Source organism: Coregonus clupeaformis, chromosome 26 (genome assembly GCF_020615455.1).
Source record: "Coregonus clupeaformis isolate EN_2021a chromosome 26, ASM2061545v1, whole genome shotgun sequence".
Lineage (NCBI taxonomy): Eukaryota > Metazoa > Chordata > Actinopteri > Salmoniformes > Salmonidae > Coregonus > Coregonus clupeaformis.
Window position 1 is genome coordinate 14,566,358 of NC_059217.1, and position 14,399 is coordinate 14,580,756.

General features: G+C 45.9%; 1 protein-coding gene across 1 annotated transcript in view; it reads left to right on the plus strand.

Moving 5' to 3' along the window:
- The first annotated feature begins 1,418 nt into the window (after positions 1-1,418).
- LOC121540411 (anoctamin-8-like) overlaps positions 1,419-14,399 on the plus strand; it is a 75,271-nt gene continuing 62,290 nt past the window's right edge. The window contains exon 1 of the mRNA XM_041849261.2: positions 1,419-1,822. Coding sequence (XP_041705195.2) covers positions 1,657-1,822 — 166 coding nt within the window. The 5' untranslated portion in view covers positions 1,419-1,656. The remainder of the gene's footprint in view (positions 1,823-14,399) is intronic.

Below are 14,399 nucleotides of genomic sequence, written 5' to 3' on the forward strand. Positions count from 1 at the left end.
ATATTTGTTGTTTGTCACTTATTAAGCACCCTAAGTATTTGATATTTTTTTGTGTTCCACTTAAAGGATTGCTGTAGATCATGAGTTATTATTTTTATTTTTCTGATTGCCATTATTTTTTATTTTATTCACATTAATTATATATCCTGAGAGTTTAGAGTATTCTGAAAATATTTTTTGCAAGTGGGGCATTGAGTTTTCAAAATTGGTCAGGTATATCAGGAGATCATCTGCAAATAAAATGAGTTTATATTCATGTTTACCCATACTGATACCTGTTATGTTTGGGTCCTCTCAAATTCTTCCTGCAAGCGGTTCAATTGCCAGAGAAAACAGGTGGAGGGAGAGAGGACATTCCTGTCTTGTGCCCCTTTCTAAAGCAATTTCATCAGATAATGTATTATTTGTGTATATTTTAGCTTTAGGACATTTATATAATATTTTTATTACATTTATTATTTCAGCTGGAAAGTTGAAAGCTTCCAAATTTTGAATAGAAAAGGTCATTCAAGATGGTCGAAAGTCTTTTCGGCATCAACATACATTATTGATAAATCTTGTTTTTTAAGCTGTAGCTTTTTTTAAGCCTTACTTTGTAATACAGTATATAGCCTTAAATTAAGGCTATAAACTAATGTAACATTCAACCTGAAAATGAGTAACACATCCATAGCCACATTTTGAGGTTACTGTAACTATACATTTCTTCTTATGCAATCATATAAAGCATGCATGTTAAAGATAGAACCCATGGGTCATCACAGGTCAGTGGAGATCTTCACAATTGCTGTAATAATCTGCACAGAATCTCGCACTGTAGTAGTACTGGTAATGTAATGTCAACTGCAATCCAGCATCATTTGGTTCTGATATTAGTTGAAGCACACTGATATCACACTAATCTGCTGTATAAATAAACACAATGTATCTAACATTGTATTCCCATTTGAACTTTGCTGTGTCTTTAAATGGTTGAAAGCCCAGTGACAGACATTTGGATGACAATTTAACCAACAATTGTGTAATTTGGTTGTGCTTTTACAGCAGATGGTTGAAAGCATCATGATAACACATTGGACATTTAACTGACTTTTGTATTTTTGAGTGGGTGACTATAGGTTGTAATCTCATTGATCAACTTCTCAACCAAATATTACCCAATTATCCAAGTTGAAATGACTGTGTGACCAGTGGATTGGAAGTTAAATAAACAATTTGCTCTCTGGCTGCTTGCAGAGGTCAGAGAAAGTGAAGGGTGTATTTATTGAAATTCTCTCTTGGAGGGCAAGGATGAAAACCACGATATTTTCTTTCCAGCGTGCATGTGTTCGTGCGTGTGTGTCTGTGAATGAGACTGGCTGTAGCCTACGCGTGTTCGTGCGTGTGTGTCTGTGAATGAGACTGGCTGTAGCCTACGCGTCGTCCCACCTTTTCTCTTTGTCCCTCCTCGATAGTAAGAATCAACAGAGCGCCATCAATCTGCTCGCATCCTGCTGCAAACCAGGATGAGCCACCAGCACAACAACCATCACTTCACGTTCATTTAACCTCTGTCTCTCTGACCCACCGGCCGGTCGCGGTCCATGCCTGCCTGAGATGCGATTTAGTTCTCCGTCTTCCCGGAGAATATCGGCAGTTACTCCCCACTGAAAGAGCATGCCTGAGACGGGGGCGACCGGAGCAGCAGCAGCCGCCAGTATCAGCTCCTCCGACAGCAGCGGCGGAACGGAAGGCTCTTGGCACAGACACCGATCGCAAGGCGAGGGGGGAAAGACAGATCAAAGTGCTGCCTCCTCGCAGCAAACGTCCTACGGTGTACTGGGTGAGCCCGTATTTCAAAGGGTCGGTTTTGTTTGTGGACGGAAATGTAATGTAGTTAGAATTGGGGCGACGGGACGGGAAACGGGATGAGCATGGGATCCCAAAATAGGACCGGCGCCGCACCGTTCTTTCGTCTTTTCAGGCACATGGCCAACATCGAAACAGCCCACATCTTATCTTGTTTATAGAAGGATGTCTTTGTCCTTAAAGGTCACAGCATCATCGTTGCTGTCTCTAGGCCAGCCATCCACTCCTCCATATGTGTGTGTTGTATGCTGACATGTGGGAGGTTTAGCCTGTAATATCCAGCAACATCCTGGAAGACCATCCACCATGCAAAAACTGGTTGAATCAACGTTGTTTCCACGTCATTTCAACCCCAAAAAATATAAATGTGAGGACTTTGAATCAATGTGGAAAACTGATTGGATTTGCAACATTTAAAGGTGATGTATCTATGCTTTGATAGTTCAATCTGAGCCACTGTCTTAATCCCATTTTTTTACTTTTATTTGTGGTTGAGTTGGAGAAATGAATCCAACATATAGTTTGTTAACTTGTCGACAAGTTAATAGGCTATTTATTGTATTTCAAAGTGAAATTGAATTGTCAATACAACCAAATATCAACATTTAAAGGAGATTTGTCTTCTGCTTGGATAGTTGGTTCCATCTGTGCCACTGACTTCTAGTTTGTCTACAAATTAATAATTGATATATGTTGGATTCACGTCTCCATCTCAACCAAAAATCGAAGTTAAAGAATAGAGACTAAATCAAAATCAAACTTTAAATGCACTTTAAATCAAGTTTGATTTATTTATATTCTTTAACTTGATTTTGGGTTGAGATGGAGACTTGAATCCAACATATCAATTATTAATCTGTAGACAAAGTGGAATTAAAGCCAGACTAAGTCAGTGGCACAGATGGAACTATCCAAGCAGAAGATACATCTCCTTCAAATGTTGATATTTGGATGAGTTGACATCCAAACACAATTCAATATCAGTAAATATCATTATATTTGAAATCAACCAGAGCTTGAAAACCGAGGCCTATATTTATTGTCTACTTTTAGTTAAATTCTGGGTTGAATTGAAACAATAGATGTTGATGATTTTGCAAATGCTATATCGGCCCATTATCTTACGTCAGATCGCATCACTTCTACGCAACGCTCTTCCCTCAACCGATCTGTCTTGTAGGACGTGGGACTCATCCTAAAATGTTAGGATTCCCGAGCATCCGCTATTCAAAAATGTAAACGTACTTCCTAATTTTTGATGTCACTGCGCTCTTGTATGACTCTCTATGAAATAGGCAGAATAGCTAGCTAAATTATTACACACGTCGTGAGAGTGATTTAATACCTGAATTCAATTTGCGAGAAAATAAAAACAAAGTGGTGGCTAGGTCCTGCTAAAATGATGTTCAACCACGTCGGTCGCTAAGACTTGATCAGCTGCTTAGCCAACTTGTTGTAGCTAGTTTAGTGACATAGCTAGCTAGCTCTACCTTTACTGACAAATCATCAGCTTGCTTAGCTTGCCCTGAATTTGTAGACATGCTGCCCCAAAGAGTGAATGTTATCAGAAATCCGTCCTCAGCACAAGCTGAGCTGATGGGAAGCTATCACTGCAGAACAGGCAGCACTAGCAGCTTCTTCAAAACTCATTACATTAATTGTGATGAAATAATGTTGCTAAAGTAGCTTGCTAGCTAGCTTGTGGAGGAAACATTTAGTGTTCAGCATTGAGTGTGTGCTCTAGGTTAGCTTCCTATTCATTTCATACGAAGTGACTGGCTTAGAGCTACGTTAACAACCTAATGGACAAATTTAAGCTAGTTGTCGTGCACATTGTCAAACTCCAGAAATACTGCTCTGTCAAGCACCAAACTTCTTAGCTAGTTGTAGGCAACTAAGACCACCTCAGTAAAAAAAACTTCACAATCAATTACAGATTTATTGTTTTAGTATATATTAATTGAAATTGGGTTCATTAGGCGATATTGCCTAGGTTATTTTCTAATGTTATGGCAACTCATTGTAGCCGGACTACTTTCGAGCTATCCCATTGCCCTTTGCGAGATACGAGACAGATCAGTGCAGGCGGAATCGACGCGCTATCATGTAAGACAATGATATAGGCCTAAATAGCATCATTGATGATATATCTGCTAAATGACTAAAATGTAAATGATAAAGGATGGTCACATTTCATTTGCTCTGTTAAGCCTGCCCTTTGGAATGACTTCGATAGCAACAGTGAATCTATTTAGTTTTTAAGTGTATCATTCTCACAATAGCACATTGGTGATCGTCAGTGACAAATATCATAGCTAAGCAGGGCTGGGTTAAAACCTTGGATAAGAGCCAAAGGGTAGCTGTAAATTTCACCCTCAAAACAACAGTTGATTACTTTCTTCAAATCCAATGTATTTACCACGTAGATTCCACATGACAATAGTTTTACAAATTATGTCGAAACAACGTTGATTCAACCAGTTTGTGCCCAGTGGGACTTATGAATTCATTCAGCATGATAGCCTATAGCCTACTCATAGCAGGATAAACCTGTTTTTGAATTTGCAACATCAGTCATATTCTGCACTCGGGCGGGGCCTGTGTGTTATTTTGTGGATACAGTCCTGGCTGCATGTTAGAACCAGAGCTGGAGATTTGGGGAACCGTATCAGCTGCATAGGGTTGTTTTCGTATGTCTGGGCAGATGGCCCGCAGAGAGAGCAGAGCACAGACAGCATGCTGAATGATGCAGTGTGTGTCCTGGCTGTCTGGAGAGGGGCCCTAGACTATTGCTTTATAGGAGAAGCACAGTGAAGTCATTATGTTTTTGCAGTGGTGTAAAGTAACCATTTAAAAATACTTTGAAATACTACTTAAGTATTTTTTTTGTAGCTGTACTTTACTACTTATATTTTTGACCACTTCAACTTTTACTCCACTACATTCCTAAAGAAAATATGTGCTTTTTACTCCAATACAGTTTCCCTGACACCAAAAAGTACTTGTAACATTTGGGAATGCTGGGGCAGGACAGCAATATGGTACAATTCACGCACCTCGTTGTCATCCATACGGCCTCTGATCTGGTGGACTCAATAAAGACAAATACTGTGTTTGTAAATTATGTCTAAGTGTTGGAGTGTGCCCCTGGCTGACCATAAATTCAAAAAACAAGCAAATCGTGCCATCTGGTTTGCTTAATATAAGGAATTTGATGTATAGCACTTTTACTTTGTACAGTGCATTCGGAAAGTATTCAGACCCCTTCCCTTTTTCCAGATTTTGTTATGTTACAGCCTTATTCTGAAATGGATGAAATTATTTATTTCCTCATCAGTCTACACACAAATCCCCATAATGACAAAGGGAAAACAGGTTTTTAGACATGTTTGCAAATATATAAAAAATAAAAAAACAGAAATAACTTATTTACATAAGTATTCAGGCCCTTTGCTATGAGACTCAAAATTGAGCTCAGGTGCATCCTGTTTCCATTGATCATCCTTGATGTTTTTACAACTTGATTGGAGTCCACCTGTGGTAAATTCAATTGATTGGACATGCTTTGGTAAGGCACATACCTGTCTATATAAGGTCCCACAGTTCACAGTAGATGTCAGAGCAAAAACCAAGCTCGAAGGAATTGTCCGTAGAGCTCCGAGACAGGATTGTGTCAAGGCACAGATCTGGGGAAGGGTAACAAAACATTTCTGCAGCATTGAAGGTCCCCAAGAACACAGTGGCCTCCATCATTCTTAAATTGAAGAATTTTGGAAGCACCTACTCTTCCTAGAGCTGGCCGCCTGGCCAAACTGTGCAATCGGGGGAGAAGGGCCTTGGACAGGGAGGTGACCAAGTACCTGATGGTCACTCTGACAGAGCTCCAGAGTTCCTCTTTGGAGATGGGAGAACCTTCCAGAAGGACAACCATCTCTGCAGCACTCCACCAATTAGGCCTTTATGGTAGAGTGGCCAGATGAAAGCCACTCCTCAGTAAAAGGCACATGACAGCCCGCTTGGAGTTTGCCAAAAGGCACCTAAAGAACTCTCAGACCATGAGAAACAAGATTATCTGGTCTGATGAAACCAAAATTGACATCTTTGGCCTGAATGCCAAGCGTCACGTCTGGAGGAAACCTGGCACCATCCCTACAGTGAAGCATGGTGGTGGCAGCATCATGCTGTGGGGATGTTTTTCAGCGGCAGGGACTGGGAGACTAGTCAGGATCAAGGGAAATATGAACAGACAAAGTACAGAGAGATCCTTGATGAAAACCTGCTCCAGAGAGCTCAGGACCTCAGACTGTTACGAAGGTTCAACTTCGAACAGGACAACGACCCTAAGCACACAGCCAAGACAATGCAGGAGTGGCTTCGGGACAAGTCTCTGAATGTCCTTGAGTGGCCCAGCCAGAGCCCGGACTTGAACCCGATCAAATCTCTGGAGAGACCTGAACATAGCTGTGCAGTGACGCTCCCCATCCAACCTGACAGCGCTTGAGAGGATCAGCAGAGAAGAATGGTAGAATTACAGGTGTGCCAAGCTTGTAGCGTCATACCCAAGAAGACTCAAGGCTGTAATCGCGGCCAAAGGTGCTTCAACAAAGTAATAAGTAAAGGGTCTAAATTCTTATGTAAATGTGATATTTCAGTTTTTCATTTTTAACACATTTGCAAAACAAATCTAAAAACCAGTTTTTGCGTTGTCATTATGGGGTATTGTGTGTAGGTTGATGAGGGGAAATTTGTTTGAATCCATTTTAGAATAAGGCTGTAATGTAATAAAATGTGGAAAAAGTCAAGGGGTCTGAATACTTTCAGAATGCACTGTACTTTTGCTCAAGTATGACAATTGAGTACTTTTTCCACCACTGTACTTAAGTACATTTTAAACCAGTGACTTTCACTTTTAAATGAGTCATTTTCTATTAAGGCATCTTTTTTACTCAAGTATGACAGCTCAGTACTTTTTCCACCACTGTGTTTTTGATGTTTTAACAGCCAGTCTATTGCACAACCTGGTTACAATGTCTTAGGAGAAGTGATTATATCTTGTCAGGGTAACTAGCCCACAAACATAGTCCGTATTGCTTACAGTTGGCTAGTCCATGATGAAGTAACTATAGATACTATGAGCTGTGAGTGTATAAATATTTAGGTTAAAATACAGGGACTGACTTATACTGATAATATTAGTCCTGCACCCATAGCTCTGTAAGTGTTACTATACACTGAGTGTACAAAACATTAGGAACAAATCTCTTTCCATGACATAGACTGACCAGATGAATCCAGGTGAAAGTTATGATCCCTTATTGATGTTAAATCCATTTCAATCGGTGTAGATGAAGAGGAGGAGACAGGTTAAAGAAGGATTTGAGACATGGATTGTGTACGTGTGCCATTCATAGTGTAAATGTGCAAGACAAAACATGTAAGTTCTTTGAATAGGGTATGGTAGTATGCTCAACAGTTTCCCGTGTGTATCAAGAATGGTCCACCACCCAAAGGACATCCAGCCAACTTGACACAACTGTGGGAATCATTGGAGTTAACATGGGCCAGCATCCCTATGAAATGCTTGACACCTTGTAGAGTCCGTGCCACAACGAATTGAGTCTGTTCTGAGGGCAAAAGGCGGTGCAACTCAATATTAGGAAGGTGTTCATAATTTGTTGTACACTTTGTGTAGTCTGTATATTATGGGCTGTATTTCCCAGTTGGTTCATGGGGGAGAAGATGATTGGAGCTGGTCAGTCAGTGCGGACTTTCATCAGGATTAACATGATATCACATAACTGCTTTCACACGTGTCAGTGTCTGTCAGCGCCATGCCGCCACACAGCGTGTTGAGTCCTGATGCCTGATTCCCCCTCAGCCCTGCTCTCTGCTTTAGCCGGGCGGGGAGGATTGGATGATTGGATATTTCTTCTCCATGTTTTAAGCATGTCTTCCTAATCCCTTTTCCGTTAGCCTAAAGTAGCTTTGATCCATTCAGACTCCGTCCTTTGTGACTTCACCCTCTTATAGTCCCCTCCCTCATCCTCCACATGAATTACATGTCCATCAAAGAACATAGTCATCTTAGCATGTGTCCCAAATGGTACCCTATTCCCTATGTAGTCCACTACCTTTGACCAGAGCCCTATGGTCCCTGGGCAAAAGTAGTGGACTACATAGGGAATAGGGTACCATTTGGGACGCCTCCTTAGTTTCAGATATTACTGACCACTCTGCCCCAGTGGAGAGTGGTAGTGCTGATAAGATACAGATAGTTACAGTAGGGAAATCAAGGCATGGGTTTTATGGTGGATACTCATTCAACTAGAACATCAGTGGTTTTGGTTGGTTGGGAGGGAGGGACATCCATTATTGAAAAGTAAAAGGCAAGCAAAGGTTTCTGTGGAGTTTCCCTAACCTGATATAAGAGGTATTGGTTGTTAAGAGGGTTACTCCTCTAAACATGGACTTGAACTGTGCTTATAACAAGTATATTTTGTAATTGTAACACTCTGGCTCTATGGACGTTTATATTGAGCCAGGGTTGTTCATTTTCTTGTGTTTGGGTGTATTTCATTTGGTGGTGTTGGGGATGGGTGAGTTTCAGTTTGTTTGTGTCATGTGGTGATTGGTCGATGACTCCCAATCGGAGGTAACGAGTGTCAGCTGTCGGCTCGTTATCTCTGATTGGGAGCCATATATATTCTGTGTGTTTTCTCCTTTGTTTTGTGGGTTATTGTTTCTTTGTTGCTGTTAGTCGTATTTCAGTTTAGAACTTCACGTATCGTCATTTGTTGTTTTCTTCGTGGTTGCTTTAAGTTATTAAAGTCATCATGTTCACTCGCAACGCTGCGCATTGGTCTCCTCCTTCAGACGATCGTGACAGAATAACCCACCACAAGAGGACCAAGCGGCGTAACAAGCGGCAACAGGACCTACCTACGCAGGATTTATGGACGCCTCCTAAGGATTTTTGGACATGGGAGGAGATTCGGGCTGGAAAGGGTCCTTGGGCACAACCGGAGGAATATCACTGCCCTCGTGAAGAGCTGGAGGCAGCTGCAGCCGAGAGGAGGTGGTATGAGGAGGAATATCACCGCCCTCGTGAAGAGCTGGAGGCAGCTGCAGCCGAGAGGAGGTGGTATGAAGAGGAAGCGCGGAGTCGAGGCTGGAAGCCCGTGGTTACTCCCCAAAAATTTTTTGGGGGGGGGCACATGGCTTGGCGCCTGGGCAGCAGGAGGCTGCCACAGGTAGAGCTGGAGAGAAGGCTATCGGATTACGGGAGCCATTGGCGAGTAGAGGGAGGGAAGTTGTTGTGGCACGGCATGAGAGACTGAAGTGTGTTCCCAGTCTGGTCCGGTCCGTTCTTGATCCCCAGTTAAGGCCAGTGGTGGGTGTTCCGGTACGGACCGGTCTGTTCCTACTCCACGCACCAGGTCCACGATGTGCGTCGCCAGCCGGCCAGAGTCTGCCGTCTGCCCTAGGGCGTCTGAACTGCCCGTCTGCCAAGCGCTGCATAAGCCGCCCCGTCTGTACTGAGCCTGCAAAGCCGTCCGTCTGCCATGAGCCTTCAGAGCCGTCCGCCAGACAGAATCATACACCTGCTATGGAATCAGCAGGAGCCGACGCAGCCTATGCTGGACTGGAGGCTCGGGTTCGTGACCGGCAGGAGCGGCTCATGCGGATGGGAGCCGTCCTGCTGGAGGTGATGACTGCAATCCGAGGCTGGGGTCCGCCTCCACCGCTAGCCGCCCAGCCAGCACCATCAGCCAGCCATGAGCAGCCAGACCCGTTAGCCAGCCATGAGCAGCCAGACCCATCAGCCAGCCATGAGCAGCCAGATCCGTCAGCCAGCCATGAGCAGCCAGATCCGTCAGCCAGCCATGAGCAGCCAGATCCGTCAGCTAGCCATGAGCAGCCAGATCCGTCCAGCCAGCCATGAGCAGCCAGATCCGTCAGCCAGCCATGAGCAGCCAGATCCGTCAGCCAGCCATGAGCAGCCAGACCCGTCAGCCAGCCACGAGCAACCAGATCCGTCAGCCAGCCGCGAGCAGCCAGATCCGTCCAGCCAGCCATGAGCAGCCAGATCCGTCAGCTAGCCACGAGCAGCCAGATCCGTCAGCCAGCCATGAGCAGCCAGATCCGTCAGCCAGCCATGAGCAGCCAGATCCGTCAGCCAGCCATGAGCAGCCAGATCCGTCAGCCAGCCACGAGCAGCCAGATCCGTCAGCCAGCCATGAGCAGCCAGATCCGTCAGCCAGCCATGAGCAGCCAGATCCGTCAGCCAGCCATGAGCAGCCAGATCCGTCAGCCAGCCACGAGCAGCCAGATCCGTCAGCCAGCCATGAGCAGCCAGATCCGTCAGCCAGCCATGAGCAGCCAGATCCGTCATCCAGCCAGGATTCGCCAGAGCCGTCGAGCCAGGATCCGCCAGAGCCGTCCAGACAGGATCAGCCAGAGCCTTCCGCCAGACAGGATCAGCCAGAGCCTTCCGCCAGACAGGATCAGCCAGAGCCTTCCGCCAGACAGGATCAGCCAGAGCCTTCCGCCAGACAGGATCAGCCAGAGCCTTCCGCCAGACAGGATCCGCCAGAGCCGTCCCAGCCGAGATCCGCCAGAGCCGTCCAGCCGGGATCCGCCAGAGCCGTCCAGCCGAGATCCGCCAGAGCCGTCCAGCCGGGATCCGCCAGAGCCGTCCAGCCGAGATCCGCCAGAGCCGTCCAGCCGGGATCCGCCAGAGCCGCCCAGCCGGGATCCGCCAGTGCCGTCCAGCCGGGATCCGCCAGAGCCGTCCAGCCGGGATCCGCCAGAGCCGTCCAGCCGGGATCCGCCAGAGCCGTCCAGCCGGGATCCGCCAGAGCCGTCCAGCCGGGATCCGCCAGAGCCGTCCAGCCGAGATCCGCCAGAGCCGTCCAGCCGGGGATCCGCCAGAGCCGTCCAGCCGAGATCCGCCAGAGCCGTCCAGCCGGGATCCGCCAGAGCCGTCCCAGCCGAGATCCGCCAGAGCCGTCCAGCCGAGATCCGCCAGAGCCGTCCAGCCGGGATCCGCCAGAGCCGTCCAGCCGTGATCCGCCAGAGCCGTCCGCCAGGATCCGCCAGAGCCGTCCCCGCCAGGATCCGCCAGAGCCGTCCCGCCAGGATCCGCCCGGAGCCAGCCAGCCAGGATCCGCCATCTAGTCAGGTGCTGCCCCTTAGTCCGGTGCTGCCCCTGAGTCCGGTGCCGCCCCTTAGCCCGGTGCTGCCCCGTAGTCCGGTACTGCCCCTTAGCCCGGTGCTGCCCCTTAGTCCTGTACTGCCCTTTAGTCCGGTACTGCCCGTAGTCCGGTGCTGCCCCCTAGTCCGGTGCTGTCCCTTAGCCCGGTGCTGCCCTCTATCCCGGTGCTGCCCCTTATCCCGGTGCTGCCCCTTAGGCCGATGCTGCCCCTTAGTCCGGGGTTGCCCCTTAGTCCAGGTGGGGGTTAGGTGGAGGGTGGTCATTGGGAGGAGGCTACCGAAGCAGGTTGTGACTGTGGTGGGGTGGGGATCACGACCCGGGGCCAGAGCCGCCACCATGGACAGACGCCCCACCCAGACCCTCCCCTAGTCCTGATGTTGGTGCGCCCGGAGTTCGCACCTTTAGGGGGGGGTACTGTAACACTCTGGCTCTATGGACGTTTATATTGAGCCAGGGTTGTTCATTTTCTTGTGTTTGGGTGTATTTCATTTGGTGGTGTTGGGGATGGGTGAGTTTCAGTTTGTTTGTGTCATGTGGTGATTGGTCGATGACTCCCAATCGGAGGTAACGAGTGTCAGCTGTCGGCTCGTTATCTCTGATTGGGAGCCATATATATTCTGTGTGTTTTCTCCTTTGTTTTGTGGGTTATTGTTTCTTTGTTGCTGTTAGTCGTATTTCAGTTTAGAACTTCACGTATCGTCATTTGTTGTTTTCTTCGTGGTTGCTTTAAGTTATTAAAGTCATCATGTTCACTCGCAACGCTGCGCATTGGTCTCCTCCTTCAGACGATCGTGACAGTAATTCCCATTGGGTTTACTGTATTTCTCTCTATAGATCAAGTGAAGCACTGATCTAAGCGATACTAGTCCCCAAGTAAAGACTAAACTCGAATGCTCTTGGAGAACAAACTCTGAGCATGAGATTGTGGAGCACGGGAGTTTGCATATTGAGAAACTCCCCTCCTGTCTAAAACGATCAGGTCATTAGAAGGGTTTTCACTCTGCCGACTCGAACAACCTCAGAAAGTGGCACTGGATCTATTCTGGGATCTTGGTGAGATAGGATGGGGGGTAAATTTCCTTCTGTGTAAACTTATTTAACAGAGTTTCTTTCTTCAGATCTCAGCATTAATAAAGGAACTTCTCCTTGTGCAATAATGTTGGAAAGGAATAGGTCGATATTTTGGCAATCGTGGATACCGTTTTTATGTCTCTGTGTCCAGTATAAAGGAAGTTAGAGGTAGTTTCACAAGCCAATGCTAATGCGTGTTAGCGCAATGACTGGAAGTCTACAGGAACAGCTAGCATGCTAGCTGTTCTCATAGACTCCCAGTCATTGCACTAACGGTAGTTCGCAATTGTGCTAACGCTAGTTAGCAACTTCCTTCAAACTGCATGCAGAGACATAACAATGGTTTATCTGACTCTGGGGAAGTAGATTGCCAAAATCCCAAACTATCCCTTTAAGAGGGGATATGCACTCTGACTGCACACATCATCCACACACCCTTGGCACTGGCAGGGATTCCACTTTCTCTGTTTGTCTCTCTTTACCCCTCAGCGAGGAGTCCTCCGCTCTGCTTTAAGCAGATTTAGACAAGTCCAATGTCACACAAGTTGGTTTAAATACACTCTTAGAAAAAAAGGTGCTGTCTTGAACCCAAAAGGGTTCTTCGGCTGTCCCCATAGAGAGAAATAGTAATGGCGTCTTTTTGTAGGCACTAACTCCGCCATTGTTCGTTGGACAAAGACTATGGGGGAAATGTTTTTGTAGGGTTTTTGGATTAATGCCGAAAATATGTTCTATGATAATCTTCATCCGCTAATGTCACTTTTTGTGAATTTTGAAGAATTTATATAAGAATAAAAACATAAATGACATACAGGCTTCATAATTCATAAAGGTCATGTTAACTGACTGCTATTATCTGATAGAACCAAACGTATAACATCTCCTAAGCCTGTGTTAACCTCAGACCTTACTTTCGGCATTTATTCCCAAACCCTATTATTTCCTCGTTCATTTTTCCCATAGGGATGGCTGAACAAACCAGAGCAAACCTATTTCCAGGTTTTAGGAATACAAGCTGGCGAGCTCTATAGGGGAACCCTTTGAAGAACCCTTTTTGGTTCCAGGTAGAACCCTTTCCACAGAGGGTTCTACCTGGAGTCAAAAAGGGCTCTCCTATGGGGACAGCCAAATAACCCTTTTTTCTAATAGTTTACACCAACCCTCTGTGACAGCACTGAAAGGCAAAGCAATTTATGCAAAAGCATCAAACTCACCACCACATTTGTAGAAGAAGCAGGAACCTACACTTTCTACTGCAGACATTGCAGTAGACATTTTATTCTACTCTATTCTGTTTTATTGTATTCTATTCAATTCTGTCTGATCCTATTCTATTCTAACGTTACAATACGGTGCAGAGCATTCGATTTGGCTGCCGGGGGGCAAGAAGACCCCCAGATTCGCTAAAAAGCATTGACAACTATGTCCTGTTTTCAAGGGATTGTTAAATAAATGTTATAGCTAACTATTTGGTTTTAATATCATCACCTCTTGAAGAGCAGAGTCAGAAATACACTATCATCAGAGTTATAAACTCAGCAAAAAAAGAAACGTCCCTTTTTCAGGACCCTGTCTTTCAAAGTTAATTTGTAAAAATCCAAATACTTCACAGATCTTCATTGTAAAGGGTTTAAACACTGTTTCCCATGCTTGTTCAATGAACCATAAACAATTAATGAACATGCACCTGTGGAACGGTCGTTAAGACACTAACAGCTTACAGACGGTAGGCAATTAAGGTCACAGTTATGAAAACTTAGGACACTAAAGAGGCCTTTCTACTGACTGTGAAAACACAAAAAGAATGCTGCCCAGGGTCCCTGCTCATCTGTGTGAACGTGCCTTAGGCATGCTGCAAGGAGGCATGAGGACTGCAGATGTGGCCAGCGCAATAAATTGCAATGTCCATACTGTGAGACGCCTAAGACAGCGCTACAGGGAGACAGGACGGACAGCTGATCGTCCTCGCAGTGGCAGACCACGTGTAACAACACCTGCACAGGATCGGTACATCTGAACATCACACCTGTGGGACAGGTACAGGATGGCAACAACAACGCCCGAGTTACACCAGGAACGCACAATCCCTCCATCAGTGCTCAGACTGTCCGCAATGAGCTGAGAGAGGCTGGACTGAAGGCTTGTAGGCCTGTTATAACGCAGGTCCTCACCAGACATCACCGGCAACAACGTCACCTATGGGCACAAACCCACCATCGCTGGACCAGACAGGACTGGCAAAAAGTGCTCTTCACTGATGAATCAC